General features: G+C 39.5%; 1 protein-coding gene across 4 annotated transcripts; it reads left to right on the top strand.

Annotated features, from left to right (window-relative positions):
- Positions 1-7,124: 7,124 nt before the first annotated feature.
- Positions 7,125-27,103, top strand: PRDX4 (peroxiredoxin 4). 4 transcript variants are annotated; one of them, XM_027609500.1, is made up of 8 exons: positions 9,808-10,150; positions 13,726-13,843; positions 17,029-17,145; positions 19,213-19,335; positions 21,810-21,940; positions 22,921-22,955; positions 26,107-26,153; positions 26,988-27,103. In XM_027609500.1, exons 1-8 carry the CDS (start codon positions 9,904-9,906, stop codon positions 26,989-26,991), a joined length of 822 nt encoding a protein of 273 aa, XP_027465301.1. In that variant the 5' UTR covers positions 9,808-9,903; the 3' UTR covers positions 26,992-27,103. The 4 variants fall into 4 exon arrangements, with proteins under 4 accessions (XP_027465304.1, XP_027465301.1, XP_027465303.1 ...); XM_027609503.1 differs by lacking the exons at positions 9,808-10,150; positions 26,107-26,153 and adding an exon at positions 7,125-7,596 and having other exon boundaries at positions 26,988-27,100; XM_027609502.1 differs by lacking the exon at positions 26,988-27,103 and having other exon boundaries at positions 26,107-26,157.

Raw genomic sequence — 27,103 nt, 5'->3', positions numbered from 1 at the left:
AGCATGGAGCACTGGGTGTTATATGAAAACAATGAATCGTGGATCACTACATCAAAAACTAATGATGTATTGTATGGTGACTAACATAATATAATAAAATAAAATTTAAAATAATAATAATATTTTGAGAAGGGAAAATTATGTACATGCAAAACACAGGAACAAGATGGAAACATTGGAACATAGCTGTATAAACTCAAATAAAATATTAGCAAACCAGAAAAAAAAAAAGAAATGTATTTTCCAAAGTTCACATGTAGACCCTGAAAAAGGAACAACAGTGGGCATTTTCTCAACCCTCATGGGTGGGGGGGGACAAAGATTATTCCCTCCTTGCCTCAAACTAAATACAGACAGTTTCAGAAAGCTTGATGTATGTCCCCTGGAGTTAGGGGGACAGTGGGACTAGTGTGTGACTCACAGAAATGAAGCTGAGAGCCTGAGGCAGGAACCAACTGGGTCTGAAGATACAAGAGAGGACTGGCTGGGAGCAAAGAGCACTTCTAACAGCTGCTATGAGAACAGCTGTGTTTTCTATGGTCCACACACGGACTCTGCACAAGTGTACTTCTGAAACAAATAATGCAATATATGTTAAGAAAAAAAAAGAAGCAGAAGATAGCAGGAGGGGAAGAATGAAGGGGAGTAAATCAGAGGGGGAGATGAACCATGAGAGACGATGGACTCTGAGAAACAAACTGAGGGTTCTAGAGGGGAGAGGGGTGGGGGGATGGGTTGGCCTGGTGATGGGTATTGGGGAGGGCACGTTCTGCGTGGAGCACTGGGTGTTATGCACAAACAATGAATCATGGAACACTACATCAAAAACTAGTGATGTAATGTATGGTGATTAACATAACAATAAAAATTTTTTTAAAAAGTAAAGCACCCAAGAAGGGCACCTGGAGACAGAAAACCCCAATCCAAGAGAGGCCTACAAAAGCCCGAGTGTTTAGGGGAGTTTAATGTCCAGAGAGAAGCTGCACCCATGGTCCCTTCAGATAAAGGGACACAGGCACTAGTCTCTAACTGACACAGGACAAGAAGATACAGGTAGAGCTGCCCTGCGGAGGAAAGGTCTCTGTTTTCCAAAGTCAGTATGTACACCCTGGGAAGCGATAATGGTGGGTGTTTTCTTCACCTTCATGACGACAGGACAAGGATTACTTCTTCCTACCTTAATCAAATATAAACAACCTTGAGAAAGCTCAACTCGAGTCTTCTTCAGTTGGCCGGACACCAGAACTAATGCCTGACTCATGCAAATAAGTCAGGAGTCGAGGGCTGGAAATGTCCAGCTAGAAGCTACACTAAGAGGGCTTGATTGAAGGAGAACTACACTATGACTACGTGCACAGAAGGATGGTGGTTTCCCTGGTTGACATGAGAACCCTGTACAGGTGAGTATATCAGCTGTCTTAAAAGGAAGGAATCAAGGTAGAGCACCCAGAGAAGTAATGACCCCAACAGAAATGTGGGTCACAAGAGACTAGGGGCTAAGGTGGAGTCTGGGGGCCAGTTAGAGCAAAGGCACATGATGAGGCAGGAGCCAGCAGTCTTAGGTCCCTTTAAGAAGCTCAAAATGTGCCCATGAAAATGTCAGCTCAGGATTTCACTGTCACAGCCCCAAAACTACATTACAACTTTACAGATCATGCCAGGGTGTGCTCTTCTCCACACACCTCTCCCCCTGGTGATCAAGGAGTGGAGGGAGGAGTAAAGAGAGGAAAGGCAAAAATAAGTACTATATCCATCCTATGAACACATATACACACATCACTAACAAGATGAAAAAACCCACGAAGGCACCAGTTGGTTTAGACAGAAGCTCCCAGTATTCAGGAACATAGTGTTTTGATTGTTATAGTACACTTCAAGCTGCTTGGAAGTGACCACAGGATGGTTGGTTATTTAAGAGTTAACAGTTGGCTATGGGACCTTCTGGAAATTTCCTCCCAGACTAGGGACAAACAGATCCCCAAGGAAGTTTTCATGCACAAGTAGAAAGAGAAAAAGTTATTTTCTCTTTACACTTGTCAAAGGATATTCAACAGACTGTTGATGAAGACCTATTCCAGAGGAAAAACCCATTTTTTGGAAAAGCTTCTGTTTTCCCTCCAACAACTGTAGGACAGCAATATCAAAAAAGTATCTCCAAAAAGAAACATTCTTGGAAAGGGCTGTGCAAATGTGTATAGATAACTCTAGAAAAGGTCACCTCAACTCTGAAAGAGGAAATGATGAGGTCCCATTTCACAGCTATGATGCTCAAATGAGAGCATGCCATTTCAGCCTACAGAGCATCACCTATATTTTTCCAAAAGAATATTGTGGCCTTAGCCTCCAAGAGGAAGGAGTTAAAAATCCTGTGGGATCAATCTGTCAAAAGCTTCTGAAAGCTCAAGAGCTTGGGCCAGAGACCCACATGAAGACAGGTCACTTCAAGGAACATTCACTGCCATGTGCCCAAACTTGGGCTCAGGCTTTCTGGCCTGGTAAGGAGCCCATAGAGCCTGGAGGACTGATACAGTGCTACACAAATTGCAGAAGGAACATAAGGGCGAGGAACTGGTGTTCACTGAAACAAAGCCCTACCTACACTGGCCAGCCAGACTGACTAGACCCATTAAGCTGCAGTGATTTCAACAACCAACAAATACTGAGACTTTTTAGGGGGCCTTTAAATTTACAAAACAGGTTCCCTGAGAGAACCCAAAAGGCTAAACACTGAGGCTTGAAAGTGCATAGACAACATCACAATGGGGATGTTCCCATATGGAAATTTTCTCTGAGAACAATCAGGAGAATTCTGGTCCAGAGATAGATGAAGGCAGTCACATATGTGAGGGATCTCCATGCACCCTGAAAACTCCTACAAGGATGAGATAAAGGGAGACAGCCTTCCCTCACTTTACCCCAGTGTGACTTCCCAGGACCCTTCTAGGCCCCCACTTTTTTCTCCTTTTCTGCCATATTTCAAACTGGTGTTAAAACACATCAGTTTCTTTAGTATGATGCTGATAGCCCTAGCAACCAAAGTAAAAGTAATTAAACAGGAAATTATGAAAATTTTTGAAATTTTGTGTCAAAGAACAGTATCAAAAAGCGAAGATGATCCACAAAGTGAGAAAATATATTTGCAAATTATATCTGATAAGGTTGTAGTACCCAGAACAAACAAACAACTCTTAAAACTCTATAAACAAAAGACAACCCAGTTAAACAATGGGCCAACATATGAATGGACATTTCTCCAAAGACAATATACAAATGGCCAAAATGCACATGAAAAGATGCTTGACCTCATTAGTCATTAGGCAAATGCAAATCAAAACCACAACGAGATACTACTTCACACACAGTAGGATAGCTATCATCAAACACATGGACAATAACAAGTGTTTGCAACCATTTGGAGAAATCAGAATGCTTGAACATTACTAGCATGTGATGGTGTCGTTGCTGTAGAAAACACTTGAAAGGGGCCTTAAAAAGTTCAATGGAGTTACCATACGGTCCAGCAATTCCAGTATAGATATACCCAAGACAACTGAAAAATATGTTCACACAAAAACTTATATTCATATGTTCATGGCAACATTATTCATGATAGCCAAAAGTAGAAACAACCCAAACGTCCATCAGCTGAAGAACAGATAAAAAAATGAGCTTGATAATGATCATTACTCACCCATAAAAAGAGTGAAGGCAGAGCACAGAGGATTTTTACAGCAGAAAAATACTCTGTATGATATTATAATGATGGATATATGTCATTATTCATCTGTCCAAACCCACAGAATGTACTACACCAAGCATGAACCCTAAGGTGAATTAGGGACTTAGGGTGATTACGATGTGTCAGTGTAGGTTCATACTCAGTACAAATGTACCATTCTGGTGAGCCATTTTGATAATGGGGATGCTTATACATGTGTGGGAGTGGGGGGTATATGGGCAATCTTTGTACCTTCCCCTCAATTTTGTTATAAACCTAGAACTGCTCTAAAAACAAAACCTTTTAAAAAGAGAAATGAATGATTGACTCATGCTGCAACATGGAGGAACCTTGAACACATTACGATATATATATGTAAGAAGTCATTCCCAAAAGACTAAATATTGTATGATCCCATTTATAGCAAATGCCCACAATAGGCAAATCCTTACAGTCAGATAGATTTGTGGTTGTCAGGTGACACAAAGTAGAGGGAACTAAGAGTGATAGCTAAAAGGTATGGAGTATCATTCTGAGGTAATAGAAATGTTCTGGAATAAGATAGTAGAAAGAGTTGTACAACAATGAATATACTAAAAATCACTGTATGTATGTGAATTGTATTTCAAAAATTGCAAAATTAAACAGTAATGAATATTTATCAAACTCACTGTTTGTGTGGGTCACAATATTCAGGAACTGCTGAGCTGGGTGCTTCTGGTCCAGGGCATAGCATGAGGCTACAGTCAGAGGTCCCTGGGGCTGCAGTCATCAGAATCTGTTGGAGCTGCAAGATTTGGTTCCAAGGAGGTGCAGTCACAAGGGTTGCAAGGTGGTGCTGGTAGTTCATGGGAAGCCTCAGTTTCTTCCCATATGGGTTTCTCCACAAGCTACTTGAGTGTCCTCATGACTTGATAGATGACTTCTAGAATGAGAGAGGGACAAATGTTGCTACCAAGCAAATGACAAAAGGTTTCAGAAAGCTGGTGTCTCCTGCAGGTTGAAGATCACAGGAACTAGTGTCTAACTCAACACAAGTAAAGTCTAGAGGCTGTGGCTGGAACTGTCCTTACCAGATGGGACAATAAAATGACAGCCTTAGATGCAAACTGAACTGCCAGAAAATGCAGAAAAAAATTATGTTTCTAGAGAACAAATGTGGACCCCACAAAAGACAGTGGCCTGATTGTTATAAAAGGAAAAGTAGGAGCACCTGGGTGGCTCAGTTGATTAAGTGTCTGCCTTCAGCTCAGGTCATGATCCCAGGGTCCTGGGATGGAGTCCCACATCAGGCTCCCTGCTCAGCGGGCAGTCTGCTTCTCCCCCTCCCTTTACCCCTCCCCCTACTCATGCACTCTCTCTCTCTTGCTCATTCTCACAAATAATCTTTTAAAAAACTAAGTAAGAGATTTTCATAGACATTTCTCCAAAGACAATACACAAATCACCAATAAACTCAAGAAAAGTTGCTCAACATCATTAGTCATTTGGTAAATGCCAATCAAAACCACTATGAGAAATTGCTCATATCCACTAGGATGACTATAACCCAAACAATGTAAACTACCAGCTGTTGAATAGGATGTAGAGAAACCAGACCCATCACACATTGCTGGTATGACTGTAAAATCGTACAGCTGCTTTGGAAAACACTTTGACAGTATTTTAGAAAGTTCAACATACAGTTACCATGTAGTCCAGCAATTACAGTCTTAGATATACACCCAAGAGCACTGAAAACATATGTTCACATAAAAACTTGCACGAGGGGCACCTGGGCAGTTCAGTTGGTTGAGCACCTGACTCCTGATTTTGGCTCAAGTCGTGATCTCAGGGTTGTGGGATCGAGCCCTGAGTCGGGCTCCACACTCAGCACAGAGTGTGCTTGAGATTCTCTCTCTCCCTCTCCCTATGTCTCTCCCCGCAACTCACACTCTCTAAATAAATAAATAAAATCTTATTAAAAAAAACCTTGCACAAGAATATTCATAGCACCATTATTTCATAGCAGTCTAAAAGTATAAACAACCAGGGCACCTGGCTGGCTCAGTCGGTAGAGCACGCAACTCTTGATCTTGGGGTCATGGGTTCATGCCCCACGCTGGGTATGGAGATTAAAATACATAAAGGAATTAATGAATGAATAAATAAATAAAAGGACAAAAAACCTAAAAACCCATCAATTTATGAGTGGGTAAACAAAATTAGTACATCCATACAATGGAATATTATTCAGCTATAAAAAGGAATGAAGTATCAATACATGCTACAACATGGAAACCATTGAGCTCAAATGAAAGAAGCCACACACAAAAAGATAAATATGTGATTCTACTTCATGAGGTACCAGCAGTAGTGAAATTATGAGATGAAAAGTAGAATGGTGGTTTCCAGGGGCTAAGGGGAGGAGAGAATGGAGAGTTACTGTTTAACGGGTATAGCTTCAATTTGGGAAGATGAAAAAATCTGAAGCATACTAAAAACTGTGGTGATGAGTACATAACAATGTGAACAAACTTAATGTCACTGAACTATTCTCTTAATGGTTAAAATGGTATTACAGTATGTATATTTTACCACAAAAAGAAAAAAAGGAATGAAGTACCAGTACATGCTACAACACAGATGAGCCTTGAAAGCGTTATACTTAAGTGAGAGAAACCAGACACAAAGGGACACACATTGTAAGATTCCACTTATATGAATATGAGATGTCCAGAATAGGCTAATCTATAGAAAGAGGAAGCAGATTAGTCATTGCCAGGGGCTAGAGAGAAAGGAGGAATTAACTACTAAAAGCATAAAGTTTCTTTTGGGGGTGATGGAAATGTTCTGGAATTAAATAGTGGTGAGCACAAAGCACAACATGATGACTATGCTAAAACCACTGAATTATACATTTTAAAATTTTAAATTACATGTTTTATGAATTTTCCTTCAAAAAAAGTTTGAACAGAAAGTCTTCCCCCAGAATGAGTAATCTAAGTGCAAGACAGAAACTATCCTTTTTATGACCGAGCTTCCCAAGTCACAAAGCATTTCTCCTGACATATGCATCAGAAGTGAGTCCTAAGTTGTGAAGCCATAGCTGCCTGGGACCCCCCTCCAAAGGACCTCTTAAATAATCATTTGTAGGGCTTGGTCGGTACACTTGAATGTTTTTAAGCTCCCCAGATGTTTCTGAGACGCATCCTATATATAGAACCACCCCCTCCGTGCCTGATAATTTTGTATTATTATTATGGGCAGCTGACTCCAGCTGGACAGTCAGTGCCCTGGGGGCAGGGCCCCCACCTCCAGCTCCCTCGTGACTGCCACTGTGACAGCACAATGTCTGCCTACACGAGGCAGGAGCTCAGGAGCTTTCATTGGACAGAAGGATTCAGAGCAACTGCCACCTAGAATGTCCGCTGCCAAGGAGTTCACAGGGAGGTAAGGGGAGCACAGTTTGTGCCTGAGAGCTGGTCACCCTGGCCACTCTCACCAGCAGGCAGGAAGGTTGCTGGGCCCACTTGGTGGGCAGCCCCTGCTGCCAACTGGGGCACCTCAGCTCAGCCTAGAACGGAGGTGTCAGGAAATAACACTCTCCTCAAGCTTCCTCTCCCAGTTCTCAAACGTAGAGACCCAGCCTAGGGCCTAGAATTCACTGAGGCTTGGTGGCTGTCCAGCGGTCAGCATGGATCACCGAAGCCGACCTCGGGGCATAGGCCTGAGCCGAATCCCTGGGGCTCAGTCCCGAACCTCTCGGATCCCGTTCCCCTTCCACGTGGAACAGGAGGCCAGGGAAGGAGAAGAATGGGAACAACGAGAGCAACCTCGTCAGAGGACACCTGTCTACGGCCCCCCGGAAAGTGAAGAATTGTCAGACAATGTTATGGGTAAGAACAAGCTTCTCCCCCCCTCCCCGCCTCAGAAAAGAGAGGTAGCTTCATATTTTCCTTCTCTGCCCACAAGAAAGAGGTGTCAGGAAACAAAAATCAGAGCATAAAATGGGCAGAACTGGGGTGAGAGATGAGTCTGAAAGGGCAGATTTCCTATTGCCTCAAAGGGCTGTCACAAGGACCAAGGATGTAATTTGTGAAAGCAACTGGAAGCTAAGACAGGCTGTTGGGAACATTAGGTGTCATATAGAAAATCAAGTGCTTACCATAGCAAATGCTCACAGAGTGCCAGGTGCCTTGGGAAACAAAGATGAATTACACATCGATTTCAACCCCAGGGAGCTGTCTAGTAGAAGAAAGACAAACTGTTAGGACGGCTTCTGCAGAATTCAGAAAAATGACAAGAGCTCAGGGGAAGATAGAAAGGATGGGGGCGGGGCATAAGGGCTGTCAGTGGCCGCTGTCCTTCTGGTGTGTGTTGTACCTCTCCCCCCAATTCTCACCTGCCATCCTAACAAATGGGTGAGTGAGGGGGTTAACTGCTGGGAGAAAGGATTCTCCGGGAACTTATCAAGTCTTAATTTTTTAAAAATTATACATACCTTTAGACAGTCTTAAGTCATCAAACTGACTTTACGGCTGGAAGAGTCCTTTCTCACTGGATGAGAATAAATGGTCTCCAGATAATGCTTTTCAGGTTAGACCTTTCTTCAAGTTTTCCCGGACGTAAAAGGGATCCAACGGGAGGGGGAGTCATCGCTGTTGACCCGCTCACTGCAAGGAAAAGGAGAGTAAATGTTAAAGGTATAAAATGCAATCCTTTCTAAGGCAGAATGGTTTGTTTCAGCTTTCGGTGGGTAGGAAGACTGGCTTGCGGAAGCGAGGCTTCCGGCAAGAGGTGGGCACCGAAGGGTGAGAGGATCTAAAACAGTGCTGAGTGCAGAAGACCAATCACCAGCAAGGGCCGGAGGCCATCTCCAGCTAAGCTTTGTAGAAGAGATGGGCCTGCAAGGATGAGCAGCGTCTAAAACAATGCTGAGGGCGGACGGGACACGGTGCCACAAATTGGTCTTCCGGAGGTTAGGAACCACCTGGCCGCTGGGGTCTGGCCCCAGAGCGCAGGCGCAAATACCCGCGGGGTGAGGGAGGAGGTGAGGGCCTGAGGGAGCAAAAGAGGGGGTAGGGAGCCAGGGACCTTCAGCCCTCTTCCCATCAAAGTGTTCCAAGGTATACAATGGGCTGGACTGGGGTAAGGGTTGAGGCTGGAAAAAATCAGGTTTCCTATCTGCTTCAAAGGGTTGTCACAAGGAGCAAGGACATAATATGTGAAAGCAACTGGAAGCTAAGACAGGCTGTTGGGAACATTAGGTGTCATTTAGAAAATCAAGTTCTTATGATAGCAAATGCTCACAGAGTGCCAGGTGCCTTGGGAAACAAAGATGAATTACGCAACGATTTCAACCCCAGGGAGCTGACAGTCTAATGGAGGAAACAGGATGACTTTTGCGGGATTCAGAAAGAAGACAAGAGCCCACAGGAAGCTAGAAGGGATCCTGGGGAGCTTAAGGGCTGCCTAAGACTCCTGTAATGTGATGGGGTAATTATCAGAAGATGGAACAACGCTGTGTTGGGAGAAAGTCTGGTTTTCTGGTAACTTATCAAGTTTTAAGTTAAAAAAAAAAAACTTTGAGACAGGCTTAAGTCACCAAACTGTCTGTTTGCTCTTGCCTGCTTGAGAAGAGTAAATGGTTAGACCTTTCTTCTCCAAGTTTTCCAGGGACTTAAAAGGGCTGCAGCTTGAGCAAGTAGTCCTGGCACTTTTCACAAACATCGCTTCAAGGAAAAACCGAGTAACTGTGAGAAGTACAAAATTTAAGCCATTCAAAGGCAGATAGGTTAGTTTCACTTTGGGGTTGGTGTGCGGTGGTGAGGCTTTGTCGAAGAGATAGGCGTGGAAGGATATCTAAATCTGTACAGAGGGTTGGCGCGCTTCGACCCACTCGCGCGACGCCACTGGGCGGCTTCCGTTCGCAGAGTTCGGCTAAACTCCCCGGCCCTGGCCCGCCCAGGGCGCAGGCGCAAACTCCGGCTGGGGGCGCGCAGGCGGGGCTGGAGTCCACGTGGCGGGGGGAGGGGGAGTGGGTGGAGCAGGGAATAAGGGGGGGCCGGGGCGGGGTGGGGGCGGAGCAAGTCTCGCGAGGCCGCGCCCCGGCTCACGCGGACTCCGGGCGCGCGGTTGTAGCTCCCTGACGGCGGGAGAAGTCGCGCTCGCGCCAAGGGACGTGTGTTTGCGCTCGCGTGGTCATGGAGGCGTCGCTGCAGCAGCCAGCCGCGACGACTCCGGCCTGTGGCCGGAGCCGAAGGCTGCTGCTGCTGCTGTCGCTGCTGTTCTTCTTGCTGCCAGCCGGAGCTCTGCGAGGCTGGGAGGCAGAAGAGAGGCCCCGAACCCGCGAAGAGGAGTGCCACTTCTACGCGGGTGGACAGGTGTACCCAGGGGAGGCGTCCCGGGTTTCGGTCGCCGACCACTCCCTGCACCTCAGCAAAGCCAAGAGTAGGTGGTGCCCCGCCAAGAGGGAGGGTGGGGGGTAGCAGAGGGAGGCGGGAGGTGGAGAGGGCCGGAGACACGTGCACCCTGGTAGTACCTGGGAGCCTGGCTTGGGCGGCACCCTCTGGGCGGCCTTAGGTCCCTGGGCGGGCCTGCCTGGGGGGCGGGGTAGGGGGGTGGAGAGGGGTTCCAGCTGTGAAGGGATGGGTTCCACGAATCAGATTTTGGAAAAAGTAGTGGTTACCCCAAAGCCGCAGATGAGGGAAAGAGGGTGGCCCTGGCCCAGAGTTTGTAGGCATCAGGATGTTGTGCAAACTGAAGCACTTCCTCAAACATTAAAAAAGTACCAGCAGCACATCGCGTCTGTTTTCAAGTACTATTTCAGGGAAGAATACATTGAAAAGTTGAATAATGGTTCACAGAAAGTTGAATTAAACAGAAAAGTGGCTAACCAAAATGCTCAGGAAGGCAAACCTTTCGTTTTCCTTTCTTTCTTTATTTTTTTTATTGCATCTTATAAAGACTATTAAAAGCCACCTTCCCCAAAACCTGTATAGTTAGTGGGTATTCTTTGTGTTTCTCAAAAAATGAAGAATTTGTTACAGGCTGTACTTGGGAGGCTCCTTGTAAGAAAATGGGGGGGAAAATGGTTGGAAGTAATGCATTTGGGTTGATGATAAACCTTGTGGCAAATTTGTGTCCTGCCAATTTGGCTTTCTGTTATTTGCATTTCTGTCCAGTGTACACAGCTAATGGCCACTTTCAGGAAGGACACGTCAGACTAGATACTGAGAAACTTGTGGCCTACTGCATCTGGATGTTAAGATTGGCCAAAAAGAAGTGGCCAGGGGCTAAAGGATAAAGATTATCTCTTGCTTGCTTTTAAGTAATCAGCTTTTCCTGTGATTATTTGGCATTCTGTGGATACATATTTGGTTCAGTTATAGCATGTTCCCTGCCTGTATTCAGTAACAAAAGTAATGCTTCACAATTATGAATCCTCAGTCTTAAATGGGATGTTGTTATAACTTAGGATGGAGTGGGAGCCATAAATGAGAAAAACTGTTTTGCCTCCTTACACATTTGCAGTTCTTTCCTACTGAAAGTTAACTGAAAGTTACTTTTAGATTTTTGTTTTTAAAGAGCCAGTCTTGCACTTTTAAAATCATAGTATTTCCAAGTCCTTTTGCTTTTACTTGGCTTGGGGAGTTATTTTGAAATATGGCAGCCTGTTAAGTATTTACTGGCATCACATAAATTTCCCATAAGAAACGAATCCCATCCAAGTCTGCTCATGGAAGCAAAAAAATGGTAATAATAGATTTCCCTTTACCAGTAAACCTTTTCAGAGTTTAGATACCTGCTACATTTCTGTGTCATATGTAGGCTTATCTAGAATTAAAGATAGGAGGACTTTTATTCATAAAATGGAATATTCTAGAACCATTAAATTTTAAATTTTAGTAACATGAAAAACTGTTAATGATTTACTTTCCCCCCCTTTTTCAATTTTAATTCCAGTGTAGTTAACATATAGTGTTATATTAGTTTCAGGTGTACAATACAGTCATTTGACAGTTCCATATATTACTCAGTTCTCATTACTGTTCCCTTTTTAAAAATGGGTGCAACATGATCCAAATTTATGTGTTTAAAAAAGAATGGAAGGAAAGACATCAAAATGTTAACAGTAGTTAAATTGATGGGGGGGCAGATATGGGAAGAAGGTATTTAAACATTCTTCTTTACTGCTCTGCATTTGCCAGAATCTCTGTTAACTCTGCTATTTATATTTGGGACAGTTGTTATTTTGTAACAGATGCAGGGGGTTGCTTTGGGAATTCCATTTATAGATCTTAATAAAGTAATTGCAGTCTGCCTTAAAAATTGATGAGTTTTTTTCTTTGAACAACACTTACAGTATTTGCAGATGACATGATACCATATATAGAAAACCCTAAAGACTCCATTAAAAAAACTATTAGAACACTGCAGTTCTTAAGTCAAAAACCCCAAATTTCCAAAATCACAATTTTCAGAAAAAAAATTATTTTTCGGATTTGGTTTTCCCTGTATGCTAAAATCATTAAGGAGTGTCATTTTAACAGATCATTACAATTATAACCTCACACTTGAGTAGCATTTTCAGTAATGTATATAAAGCATATACAGTTAAGTTCCCTTCTGTCCAATTCTCCCTCATAGCCTTTACCTAACTAGATGAGGATATTTATATGAGGTAGCCTGCTGGCTCAAGATAAATAATCATGTGTTATATATTAGCTTCACAGAGAAATTCATCTTAAGTTTGTCTTCATTTTCAGAGTGATCAAAAATGCTAGCTATTGTAAGCCTCACTTTCTAGGAACCTTAGTCAAACTTGGAATCAAGTATTGACTTCAATGTATGTAATGATTCTGAAAGTTTAAGTGCCATGTGAACGTGTTAACAGAAGATCAAGGTACATTATTATGAAAGTGTGTTGGCTAGAATTACAGCATGCCCTTACAGGAGAGCAGCATGAACTATTCAATTTCCATCAGTCACTTGAAACCTGTTCAGAGCCCTCTGGGAAAATAATCCCATGGTCTGGGATTTTAAACTTCTCACCTGACATTTGCAGATTTCCTACTCCTTGAGTGTGGCAGCAGGTCTTCTGTGTGAATGTGAGAAACTGGACAAACATTTAAAAAATGAATACATCTAGAAGACTGCCATTAAAGAAGGAAAATCTAATTATTTGAACTGTAGGAAGTTGATTAACTTGGAGGGGCTATAATGAAGTATCCAGTAGGATTTAGTGCAGGGATGGAATGTAGGGGGTCTGTGAGCATGCATAGAAAAACAAAGTATTTTCACTAACCTACAACTGAAATTTAGAATTTCCTTTATGAACATCAGCAACAAATCGCACTAGCTTCAGCAGTACTTGCTTGTACCTGTTGCCAAGAGAATCACAAATATTTTTATGCCCCATAATTGCAGGTATCCTGCAACAAAATTTACACTCATCACTGTCTTGGACAGTTATTAGACCACTTCTAGATCTTGCAGTTTAAAGATTTTATTTATTTATTTATTTAAGCGGGAGAGGGGGGAATCGCACGCTCTCACGTGCTTGCCCAGAGAGCCAAGGGAGGGTCAGAGCGAGAGGGACAAGCCGACTCTGCGCTGAGGGCGCAGCATGAGTGGAGTGGGGGGGGGGGGGGGGGCAGAGATCATGACCTGAGCCGAAATCAATAGTCAACAATCGGCTGCTCAACTCAGCAACCCAGGCGCCCCATAGATCTTGCAGTCTTAAAGTGTTAATAAAAGGGTATATGTATTACTATATCACCAGTTTGTTTTCTATTATTTTGATAATTACATTTCAATATACTCAGCTTCCTTTGTAAATCCATATATTTTGTTTTATGCATTCAATAACACTATCCATAGAAAAAGTCCATAAGCTTCACCAGACTGCTAAAGAGATCCAAAGGTTTAGAATCCTTAATTTTCAGTGATTTCCTAAAGATGTCTTTCTGTCATCCCACCAATTTTCTCAGTGTTGTAAAGCATCATGTATTTCTCTTTCTTAGTTTCCAAGCCAGCACCTTATTGGGAAGGAACAGCTGTGATAGATGGAGAATTCAAGGAGCTCAAGTTGACTGATTATCGTGGGAAATACCTGGTTTTTTTCTTCTACCCACTTGATTTGTAAGTAATACATGTACAGGTCCTAAAATGTCAGTCATTATCAATCATTATTCAAGAACATCAAGTACAAATTATTTTATTTAGCTCTTGGTTCTTAAAAGGCAAGCTGAGATGAATTTTTTCAAGAAGGTAACATCTACCATGTATTTCAGAACCAAAACCCATTGGTTTTTTTTATCCTTAAATCTACATGATTATGTTATAATATAATCATCAAAGAAAGGAAAGCTACAATTATAGTAAGCTATACCTACTAAGGCAAGAAAATGGATATTTTAGAAAGCATTTAATAGCAAGACTTATGCCACAAATCTGTTTAATGTATCTCTTTTAACTAGAAAATTAACCCTCTACAATGATGATGCCACTTAACTATGGTTTTATCATTTTTATTCTTTGCTGCATCTCTTGCTTTCCTGTGGTTTGAACATTTTCCTGAAAATACTGCATATGCTTAAGAAATAATGCCTATTAATATAAATTATGGTTATTGGGGGAATTTTCTCTTTAACTCTGATGGTAAGCACTTTAGATAAAAAGTTGACTCAAATAAATACTTTTGCAGCTTCATTCTTATCAAGGATATAGTTTTATCTGGAGTGTTTTTCAAATTCCACAAAAGTGAAAAGGAGACTTATCCTGACTTTTATCTTTTTTCTATTTGAATATGTTTTTTGGTTATAAAAAAGAGAACTTCTATTTTGCCACTGTATATTAAGGTCTTTTTTCCATTAGGACTAACCTAGAACTGTGTAAATAAAACCTTAAACTTGCAGGGAGAATATACTTAAGCTCATCTCTATAGATTGTCTCTAGGCCAGAGGTCAGCAAATTTTTCTGTACAGGGCCACATAGTAAATATTTTTTGCCTTGAAATCTCTATTGCAACTACTCAACTTTGCCATCGTAGCATAGAAACAGCCATAGACTATACACGAATGAATACTGTTTTCTATTGAAAGTTTATTTACAAAAAATAAGGTAGGCTGGGTTTGACCTGTGGACTGAAGTTTGCTGACCCCTACTCTAATCTAAATAGGAAAAATTCTCAGAAAAATTAGTTCACTGAGACTAAACCAAGTCATAAATGTGGATAATACATAATCTTTTAAATTAGTATGAACTTCCTTCTTTCTAATCAACTTGTACTGTGGCCTGACTAGCTAAAATGTATGATATAACTTATTTTCTAATAGAAACTAGAAGTCCAGTTTTTTTAAAAGATTTTATTTATTTATTTGACACAGAGAGAGACAGCGAGAGAGGGAACACAAGCAGGGGGAGCGGGAGAGGGAGAAGCAGGCTTCCCGCCGAGCAGAGAGCCCAAAGCAGGGTTCGAACCCAGGACCCTGGGATCATGACCTGAGCCAAAGGCAGACACTTAACGACTGAGCCACCCAGGTGCCCCCAGAAGTACAAATTTTAATATATAAAAATGATAGGCCTTCTAAATTCATGTTGTTACAAAACCAAAAAGTTAACACATCTGTCAAGTAAATAGGACGCTAAACATGAGTTTTGAAATTAGTCTAATATAGCAGACAAATATCCTGTTTCTTCCAGTGTTACTTAAAACTCCGTAATGAATAAGACATATCTAAAGCATGATGTCACCAGTGGCCTCCTAGGGCAAGAAGCTAAGATCGCTTCTTTCTGTTTCCATGTGATGCCAGATTAGGCCTGGTTAGAAAGGAAGAATTCTGAGACATTTGTCACGGTCTGCAAGTGTGAAAGTCAAAAACATAACCCTTTAGTTTTTTGCCAGAACTTTTTCTCTGTCTTCACTAAGAAGTTGAATAAATGTATCTCTAGGTAGCATTTGTTGGAATAATAGGAAGGCAGGCAGGGGCTGACCATTCCTACCTTTGGGAAAGTATTAAAAATACATATCATAGCCCAGGTTTCCAGGGATATAATCTAGATTAGAACTGTCTGCCTGCATGCGGCAGTCCTACATTTGAACAACCGAAATCTCTGAAAAGCCTGTATTGGGCTTCAGTAGGAATTTGTCCCCTCAGTCTGTGTTCTTCTGACTTTCTTGACCATGACCTGAACACAGTACAAAATCCATTTTTCATTGCCACCCAATACATTTACATATACATACAGGGTAACATTCAGTCTATAAGCACCAGTACAGCCGTGCTCATTAAAATCCTGAAACACTTCCATACCAAATGGTAAATAGCCACTTTCCCAACCTCCTCCCCAAGTTGCCCCTCCCATCTGGTCCCTTTCAGAAACCTCCAGAGCTAAAGCCAACTTTGAGTTAAGGTTGTTCAGTATTTTTAGTATCAATCCTGAACACACACACACACACACAGATATGTATGTGTATGTACATATATGTTTCATGACTTACCCTTCCTGTATATAAAGTATTCTCATATTTTCTATTCCACTTGTTTAAAATGTTAGTTAGAACTCCATAAACTGGCTTAAGGAGTCCCTACCATGGTTCAGAAAATACTACCCTAAGGTAATCTCTAAACGTGCCTTTCTGACAGGACTGGGAGACAAGGTAGAAGAGAACCTTTCAAGAAAGGGAGGGGGGACGCCTGGGTGGCTCAGTCGGTTGGGCGTCTGCCTTAGGCTCGGGTCATGATCCCGGAGTCCTGGCATCGAGTCCCGCATCGGGCTCCTTGCTCAGCGGGGAGCCTGCTTCACCCTCTGCTGCTCTTCCTGCTTGTGCTCTCTCTCACTATGTCAAATAAATAAATAAAATCTTTAAAAAAAAAAAGGGAGGGGGATGGAAGAGCATTTTCTCATCTCTGAAATAAAGATCAGTGCATCTAGCTCATAGAAGTGGAACGATGGAAAATTTGTATAGATCCTTTGAAAGCTGTAAAGCACTATATAAATATAAAGCATTGTCAAATAAAAGCTAATGAAATAGGACGAGGTGCTGCCGTAATGGAGAAGGGAACATTGGTTGACCACGGATCCATTAAGTTATAAAAATAACATTTATTGAGATGTAACTGGGAACTCTGTAATATATATTTTTTAATTAAATGATATTTGATCAAATAATCTTCTAGACACCTGCATTGTGACAATGTTCATATATAAAATTGTTCTTAATATGCATTTTTATATATTAAAGGTGTTTGTAAAAACTAAGTCATTTGAAACTTAAAGTGTATGCATATTTTGAGAATACTGAAATTTTTTTTAACTTTCAGCACTTTCGTGTGTCCAACTGAAATCATCGCCTTTGGTGATAGGATTGAAGAATTTAGATCCATAAACACTGAAGTGGTAGCATGCTCTGTCGATTCACAGTTTACCCACTTGGCCTGGTCAGTATCTTACACTTAGTTTTGTAGGGAAAAAAAAATGAATTTACTTTTCAGTTATAGGTAGACAACTCTCATTGTGATAGGAATATAGGGGGTTTTTTTTTAATTTTATTTTAATTATGCTTCACACCCAATGTGGGGCTTGAACTCATGACCCTGAGATTAAGACTTACACGCTCTACCAACTGAGCCAGCCCAGCACCCTGGAATATAGTTATCAAACAGTTTGGGAATAGATATATTTGAGAGCTACCAGTTCAATGAAGTTATGGTAAAAATGCTTAAGGATTTTGTAGGACATTTCCAAATTGGGGAAAAAAGCTCAGTGCAAAAGACATAATATCCATAGTAAACACCATAATATCCATAGTAAACACCACTGAGTTGTATGATTCTTTTATTATGATAAATTGGGTAGCCTTAATCTGGAGGGAAAAAATTCTTTAAAATTCCATTTCTCTGTTACATAGTTGTCTAGTATTAAGTCAAACTCAAAATAGCTTTTGTAATTATTTTTCAAGAAGCATTGATTTTCTTAATTTTTAAATGTTTTTTTAACTCATTAAATGTGAAAAGATGTTTCACCTGATTAATTGCCAAGAACTGCAAATTAAAATGACAAGAGATGCCATTTTTTCCCCTGTCTGATTGGCTAAGATTTCAAATATTGAAAAATTTCATCCAGTGATGACAAAGGTGTGAAGAAATGGTCCTCTCATACATACAGTTGGTTGAGCATTTCTGGAGAGCAGTTAGGCAGTATGTTTCAGAATCTGAAATGTGTGTGTTGATGTAAATTTTTCATGTCCACAATTCTGTGTGCAAGATTTTATGTACAATAAAGATGGTTCACAATTATCTTAGTTTTAGAAGTTAATATTCATTTCATTAAAGTAAATTCAAAACAACTTTTTATCCATTTACAATTATATAGAGACATATATATACAACTAAAATTTTAAAATTTTAACTGGTGAAGAGCTACAATTTAATTTATATTCTCTTAAGTAATTAATTCTTTCAAGTATTTTTAAATGCAGTTATATATTTATTTGATTTCCTTTAAGTGTCTCAATTTTCAGATAAAACTTCCAAGAACTTAAGTAATTCTTGCAAATCTAATAGACAAATATGGCACGCCTTAAGTTCTTTAAAAAATGTTTCTTTACTATATTTATAAACAATAAAATTTCACATTATACATTTTAAATTGGAATCACAAAGTGAAAACAATGGGTTTAATTTGCGTCGTCACTTCTATAGTAATTCTAAATCTTTGTAGGATTACAACATAAATCCACTAAGGAAAAAGTTATATCCTCCCAAATAATTTGGGATTGGCTTCTCAAGGAATCTGAGGGGGATGCATTCTGAGCTGGATAGGTTTCATATCAACCAGAGATTTCTACTTGGATGTCAGAACTGGGGCTGCAGACATCTGGAGCAGTATTTCCCTGTTTGCTAGCTGCTCTGTCAGTCCCCTCCCACTGGGACACTGACATTCCCTGGTTTCAAGTAAAAGAATGCTTGTATCTGAAGACTGATGTGTCTGAGATTATAATTAACTTCCTTCCCTGCTTCAAATGGACTTTGCATTCCTTTGTCTCAGAATATTAAAATATCCAGTTGTATTCTGTCTCTCAAGGCTTTGTCTTGTGATCACAATTCTAAGGTTATGGTTATGACAGTGCATATCCTTTGATCCATCAATTCCTCTTCTAGGAATTAATCAAATAAATGTGCAAAGTTGAGAATACATAGATGTTTCCAGCAGTGTTGATAAAAGCAAAAGAAAAATGGAAATAGTTTAAATGTCTAGCAATAGAGATTGGTAAAATACAGTATGTCAATACTTTAAAAATGTGATACGTATCTCCATATTTATTGTTTAAAGGAAATGAATATATTAGGTCTGGCGTAAAGGCAAAAAATAGAGTGTGTATTAGCCTGTTTTTAGAGAGAGAATGTGTGTGTTGTGTGTTCATTCATATGTGTGTGATGGAGACAAACAGTGCTGTTTGAATACATTTACTTCGCTCTGAGTGGTAAATGTTTTGTGTGTTATAGGATTAATACCCCTCGCAGACAAGGAGGACTCGGGCCAATAAGGATTCCACTTCTTTCAGATCTGACCCATCAAATCTCAAAGGACTATGGCGTATATCTGGAGGACTCAGGCCATACCCTTAGGTACCTTTCAGTGGTTTTATATTATGACAGATCCAAATATATTTGTAATCATCCCTGAAATGGAGTTAGAAGATACAAGGTTTGATCAAGAAGATTTATTTGCTCTATTTGCAAAAATGTTGTAGATACTGTTTAAAATAATTGGTAAGTGCCCTACTTAAATTATGTGAGTATCATAGTCTGTTAAAGCTTGAAGATTATTTGGAGGTCTTTGACCAACCCTGTCATTTTACAGATAAACAGATTCATAGAATTCCATGAATTTAGCCAAAGTTATATAATCAGTTAATGATAGAGCCCACACTTGAACCCAGGTACCCAGACTCCTTGCCTATTTCTTTCTCCTCTTTTCTAAAATGACTCCAGTAATGGTTTTTCCAAATGCAAGTATCCTAGTATTTAGCAAACTTGTGCCTTAGGGAGTGGGACAAATTAAGGAAGTGCCACTAGAAGTCTTTGGTAAAAGGACAACTTTAGCTTAAAAGAGTTGTAATTTTATTATAATTATATTGTCAATTTGCTTTACTGTGCTAGTAGTTTTTTTAAAATGTTTTATGTGAAGGTGCCAGTATTTTATAATCCTATGTTTTTTAATAACAGCTTTATTGAGATATAATTCACATACAACTCACCCATTTAAAGCATACAACTCAGTGGTTTCTAGTATAGCCAGAGAATTGTGCAACCATCACCACAATCAATTTTAGAACATTTTCATTACTCTAAAAAGAAACCCCATACCCATTAGCAGTTACTCTCCCTTTCCCCCAATCCCCCTCCCCTGGCCCTGGACAACCACTTACCTACTTTATGTCTCTCTGGTTGCCTATTGTGGACATTTCATGTAAATGGAATCCTACAATATATACTTTTTTTATGACGAGCCTCTTTCACTTAGCATATGTTTTCAAGGTTCATTCATATTGTATCATGTGTCACTACCAATAGTTTCTTTTTTTGTACTTGCCGAGTCTTTAATGTTTTCTCCTTTCATAGAGTTTATGACTAAGTTAATTCCCAAAAAGTAAATATGCCACTATAAAGACTGAAGCTATTAAGCTATTTTAAAGTTTGGAATTATTTGAACATTAACCAGGTAACCCCAAGATCATGACCTGAGCTGAAATCAAGAGTTACCTGCTTACCCGACTGAGCCACCCAGGCACCCAAGGCATATTTGTTTTTGTGTGCTGTGTGTTGGTATGATGTATGTTACCAAAAAGTAAGTTCAAAATTTCACATTAGACTCACTCCAGAACAAACTTCATCACCAATGACAACCGTTTTCTACTGTAAAAGTAGCTACATAAAAGAACACCCATATGAATAATAATTAAAAGTTTTACCCGAGTTTAGCCAAGTTGACCTAGTCAAAGGGGAGTGAGCTGTAGTTGGTTCAGACATCATGGTGCTCATTAAAAATATATATTGCGGGGCACCTGGGTGGCTCAGTCATCAAGCGTCTGCCTTCGGCTCAGGTCATGATCGCAGGGTTCTGGGATCGAAGTCGGGCTCCCTGCTCAGCGGAGAGCCTGCTTCTCCCTCTCCCACTCCCTCTGCTTGTGTTCCCTCTCTCACTGTGTCTCTCTCTCTGTGAAAATAAATAAATAAAATCTTTAAAACATATATATATATATATAGTAAGATAAGCAGGAACATTTTAGTAATGTTTAATATGATTATAAAACAAAATTTCATGTAATAGATAAGTAATTCCATGTATTTCTATCAAAAATAAATTTCATTATTATTTATAATACTTGTATGCAAGCAATTAGCCCTAGTACCTGAGATCTTTTTCTAAACCAAATATTGGGTTGAAATCCATATTGACTGAAATAAAGACAGTAAAGTCCTTTAGAGATTTTTGTTTTTCTCTGGTCTGCTTTAACTCTTGCAATGCCACTCCATCTCAACAGCAGGTCTTTTAGGTGAAACTACTCCGTTATTCCCTAGGCCAAAAAAGTGAATCACATACACAGATTTAGAGGGAAAGGTAACTTTGCTTGTATTGGGACTTTGTCTTTTCCACCTCTGAAAAAGGAAATACAAAGGTGTTCTAAACAGTCAGTGATAAGAAAGATGGATCACTCTTTCACCCAGAGGAAGACTTTGCTGTGTAGATGCATCATTTCATTAACAGTGCAGTAAAATCCCAAACCTAGTACTCGTGAAGATTTAAATGGAAGTACAAGAGTACATTGCATAGAAAAAAACAAATTTTTTAAAGCTACCATTTGACAGTGATAATCCCAAATTATACAGCAGGTAAGCTTGGGTATGGGGACAGGGGTGTATTTGTGCGCACGCGCATGTGTATGTGTGTGTGTGTGTACACCAGTCAAGCAGGTAGGTAGTGTGTTGTTGGTTGTGTAGGACATCCTTCCATGTGGACGGCATAGGGATCAGATTAACTAATGTTTGTCTTAATTGAGTTGAAATGACCTCACCTGTACCACTCTTGTGTTTTACAGGGGTCTCTTCATTATTGATGACAAAGGAGTCCTAAGGCAGATTACTCTGAATGACCTTCCTGTCGGTAGATCAGTGGATGAGACACTGCGTTTGGTTCAAGCATTCCAGTACACTGACAAACATGGAGAAGGTACCCTTTCCTTTTAAGCATCTTAGCCTTTTGATTTTTTCATTTGAGAGATGATAGCATGATTAATTTGGTTTCTTAGTCAAAAAGTAATTTGGATGGTTCCAAAGTCCTCTGATTATTTTCAAATTATTACCTGATCTTCTTAGCAGATCCAATTATTACTTAAAGTGCTTTTAACAAAATATCACTAATATATCCTACTTACAGAACAAGATGCAAAAATATTCATTATTTGCACAGTCCACAGAGAAAAGTTTCTGCTACTGTAATTTTTCAAATTATGTTTCTGTAAACTTAAAACATGCCAGTCTGGCAATATTTAGTGATGCAGGTTTATTTGCATGTGTACATTATTTGACTTAGCTTTTTCCCTCACAGCTGTCCGGTGTCACACTGGTAATCTATCAGTTCATCCTTTTACTCCAAGTTTTTGCAGTAGCTAAATGGAAGAGGTCAGATTTTGCTAAAACAGAACATACATTATATATTCCTTTCAAAAGTGTAACTCAGTGCCTGAGTAAGGGTGCATTCTAAATAAAGGGGAAATGCCACTTTCCTAGTAATTTGGCATACTGTGGCATCAGTACACAGTACTGCAGAAAACAGAAGATAAGCTAATACTGGAAGTTTTTGTAAATTCAGAGAAGTTTTTGCCATGCCCCGACCTGTCAGTACACCAGATTCCCAAACCTTCCAACTTTATTAGGGGAACACTCAACTTGGTTTCTTATGTTGTAAGTGTAACTAGACATAATTGGCAAAAATGGACATAGATTAGCTGCTTGCTGATAAACTCCATGACTGGAATTCTTGGTGCAAGCGGGCAGGCGAACAGTAGTCAAGTGTTTGGTGGCCTAGAAATGTTCTCATTGTTATAGGCTCTTTTCAGTTTCATTTTGGAAAAAGAAAAACCAAGAGTTGCTGAAGACAACTGAAATCTGTTCTTAAACTGTCTTTTTGCCCATTTTTGTTCATTTCAGTCTGTCCTGCTGGTTGGAAACCTGGTAGTGAAACAGTAAGTCAAACTGATTTTTAAAATGTCAACCTTAGAATAATCTTTCTTTGTAATAGAACTATCTTGATTTTTGTAAATGAAGCAAACATTACTAGACAGAAATCATAAGAGTACAGGCATTCTTTGGACCGTAGAGAGAGTAGCTGAAACTGGAGAAAGCAGAATATGAGACTTAATGCTGTGAATTTTAAAGCCAAGCATCCAGAGAAATATACCATCAAAAAAAAAAAAAAAAAAAAACCCCAAAGGGAACAGTAGAGGTCTGAGAGAATAAAGTCAAAGGTCTTAGGGATCATGTATGGCATTTCTTCCTATATTATGGGCCAAGAAAATAGTCACAAGCAAAACCTTTCTGTATATAGTAAACTTTTAAGAAAATCTGGCTTAATTAACATTGCAGCTAATGATTCTCTCCTTATCAGTTGAAGGAAGATTGAAACAGGTTTATCTTTTCATTTAGGGAGGCTGTATAATTTATAGGCAATCCCTGAAGTAGTCTCTGGCCAAAATACAATTTGGAAACTCGCTTGAACCTTTTTTAAATAACATGTTTATCTTCTAAAAATCAACACTTCTATACAAACTGTAGTTAGGAAATTGACAAATACTAGAGCATCAGAGGAAGAAATCATTATCTTAGGATAAAAGAAAAATACAGATTCCTAAGACTTTCTTCTTTAGCAAATCAACAAAAAGTACCATTAATCATAGACAATGAGAGGTAGAAAGTCACTCTGTAACCTAACTCAGATTGGGGATTGGGTAAAGTAACATTTCACTGATTTTGAACCAGTTTTTGACGAGTTTGCAAAACAGCTTTGCCTTTGTGGGTCAAAGTTAAGTTTACAGTACAAATTTATTTACCTCTACATATATCTGATGGATCTCCAAGATAAATATGAAGGTAGGTGTTAAAGGTACTTTGAGCACTAGGTACTTTAAATCATACATGAGGCATTAGGTTAGCTTACAATTATTGACTGAGGCTTCCAGATAGAAATAGGAATCAGAAGCTGCAGAGGCATCGCCTGAGAAGCCTTAGAAGGCATTTCTGGATGGGTCTTCAAAGTAGGGGGCATGTTCTGCAGGAGCTGTAGCAAAACCAGCAGTGAGTGATGAATAACCTCACCATCGATCACATGCTTGTATTGAGAGATCAGCAAGAGCTTGCAAGAGGTACAAATTAACTACACAGGGTATTAGGGGATGAGTGTTTTACATTTCAGAAAACATGTTGACTATCCACTTGACTAATTTTTGGAGGGGCCACAAACCCCTTTGAGAATCTGATGAAAACCATGAATTCTCCCACCAAAAACATTCACATATGTATACTGTGTTTGGGCATTCCTTTTCTTGTTGTCAGCTTTACTGAGGTATAAGTAGATAAACAGAATTGTAGATATTTAAACTATACCATGTGACGATTTGATATATGTATACATTGTGAAATGATCACAATCTGATTAACAAATCCATCACCTCATATGGTTACATTCTTTTGTGTGTGTGGAGAACACTTAAGATCTACTCTCTAAGCAAATTCCAAGTACCCAAAACAGTATTGTTAACTATAGTCACCATGCTGTACATGACATCCTCAGAACTCACCCGTCTTAAAACTAAAGGCTTGTACCCTTTGACTGACATCTCCCCATTTCTCCCACCCCCAGTCCCTGACAACCACAATTCTTCTCTGTTTCTATGGGCCTTCCTTCAACAGACATTTCTTGACCACCTGCTATATGGCAACTATTCAAACTATTATGATAGGCAGATGGTACTTATTAGTGAGTACCACAGGCCGAGGTCCCTACTCTCGGGGTTATATTCTAATTCTATCTTCCCCTTCCCTAAATTCTACTCATCTTTCAAGACTAACTTAAATGCCACCTCCACTCTGAGGCCTTCCTTGATGCCATCTCAGCCTCCATTCAGACACAGCCTGCGTTATACATGATCACCCTGTGCATTGCGTCAAAAACTTGTGTACACACACATCTTCCCCACATGCTTGGACAAGTCTCAAAGACAGGGACTTGAGTGGAGTTATCCTCGTACCCCTCACTGCCCAGCACACTGCTGGCACACAGTGCCATATTATTCCATAAGTATTTAAAAATTGAATTTCAATGCAGAGAGATTATAAATTGGCAAAGACAGAATACTTCTTGAAGTGATACCTGAAAAATTATGTAATATTTATTATAGGCTGATGAAAAATTCTGAAGAAAATGAATATAGAACTATTGTAAACTGATTACAGTGGGTTACTTTTTATATATAGGGCCAGATGTACTTTACCTATAACTATCACATAATATAGTTAATAGGAGGTCAAATCATATAGGAAGTGTCAAAAAAAATATAATAGGGTTCTAAGGCTGTGATCCTGTTAAGGAGGGAGCATTTTTTTTCTTTCAGAATGTTTGTTCGTTCACTAAATAGTTATTGAACATACTGCTTCATATATTTGAGTAGTTTTTTACTCTGCAGTTTGAGATTAAAAGGTTGCATTCTGGACCTCCAAAAAGTCCATTTAATGGATAAAGAAGATGTAGTATTTATACAGTGGAGTAGGGCTCAGCCATAGAAAGAGTGAAATCTTGCCATCTGCGGCAACATGGGTAGCCCCAGAGGGTATCATGCTAAGTGAGAGAAGTCAGAGAAAGACAAATACCATGTGATTCCATATATATATATCTCCTTAAAAAAACAAGACAAAATGGAAACGGAGTCATAGATACAGAGAACTGATGGGGGGAGGGGGATAGACAAAATATGTGAAGGGATTTAAGTGGTACAGTCTTCCAGTTATAAAATGAATTAAGTCATGGGGGTGAAGAGTACAGCACAGGGAAAATAGTCAAGAATACTGTAACAACTTGGTATGGTGACAGATGCTGACTGGACTTATTGTGGTGACATTTTATAATGTATATAAATACTGAATCACTATCATATATACCTGAAACTAACATAATATTGTATGACAATTATTTTTAAATAAATAAATAAAAATTTAAAAATCCACTTGAACACACTGCCGCCTCTCAGGTTATTTTGGCATACCAACATTTCATCAGCAGATAACTTTAAAAATACATTAACATCTGTAGCCACGCTCTCTTAATGTGTTCAACTTAATTAGATCAAACCTGAAGATGTCATGAAAGCCTGGTGGCCAAGAGAAGAGCTGTAAGTAAATTTTGGGATGCTTGAATACAGATGTTAATTTATTAACAAATTTGCCTTTTGGGATAGGTGAGATTAGTAGGTAGGACAAATCCAGTCTTCCTATATATAATTTGGGACACAAAAATCATCTTTATCTTCTTTAGTCAAGAGATGAGCAACTGATATCAGACTACTACCAATGTACTTTGGCTTTTAAAATAAATAATTTGCAAACATCAATTTGAAGAGATATGTGTACCCCTATGTTCAGTGCAGCATTATTTATTATAGCCAAGATATGAAAGCAACCCAAGTGTCCATCAAGAGATGAATAGATAAAGAAAATGTGGTGTATATACCCGATGCAATACTACTCGGCTTAAAAATGGTCTTTTTCCATTTGCAACAACATGGATGGTCCTAGTGGGTACTATGCTAAGTGAAATAAGTCAGACAGGGACAAATACTATATGATTTTACTTATATGTGGACTCTAAAAAACAAAACAAATGAACAAAACCAAACAGTATTAAATATAAAAAACAAACTGGTGGTTGCCAGAGGGGAGGTGGGTTGGGAAAGGGCAAAACAGATGAAGGGGATTAAGAGGTACAAACTTCCAGTTATCCAATTAATTACAGAGATGAAAAGTATGACGTAAGGAATATAGTCAATATTGTAATAACTTTGTATGATGACAGATGAGAACTAGACCTGTTATGGGAGTCATTTCATAATGTATAAAAATATCAAATCACTATGATGTATACCTGAAACTAATAAGATATTGTATGTCAATTATACTTTAATAAAAATTAACATTTTTAAAAAATGAATAATTTGTTTTTTTAACAGATAATTCCAGATCCAGCTGGAAAACTGAAGTATTTTGATAAACTCAACTAAAAAATACTTCCTCAGGTTTCAATGCTTGAAAGTTCTCAATAAAGTTCACCGTTTTAGTACCATAT

Source organism: Zalophus californianus, chromosome X (genome assembly GCF_009762305.2).
Source record: "Zalophus californianus isolate mZalCal1 chromosome X, mZalCal1.pri.v2, whole genome shotgun sequence".
Classification (NCBI taxonomy): domain Eukaryota; kingdom Metazoa; phylum Chordata; class Mammalia; order Carnivora; family Otariidae; genus Zalophus; species Zalophus californianus.
Note: the sequence above shows the minus strand (reverse complement) of the source record. Positions and strands in the feature narration are given on the sequence as shown.

Excerpts from the sequence above, each read along its gene's own strand:
- PRDX4 (XM_027609500.1), top strand. The coding sequence starts at position 9,904 with ATGGAGGCGTCGCTGCAGCAGCCAGCCGCGACGACTCCGGCCTGTGGC. Across the intron at positions 19,336-21,809 it reads GACTCAGGCCATACCCTTAG|GGGTCTCTTCATTATTGATG; the intron begins GTACCTTTCAGT and ends TGTGTTTTACAG. Across the intron at positions 21,941-22,920 it reads CACTGACAAACATGGAGAAG|TCTGTCCTGCTGGTTGGAAA; the intron begins GTACCCTTTCCT and ends TGTTCATTTCAG.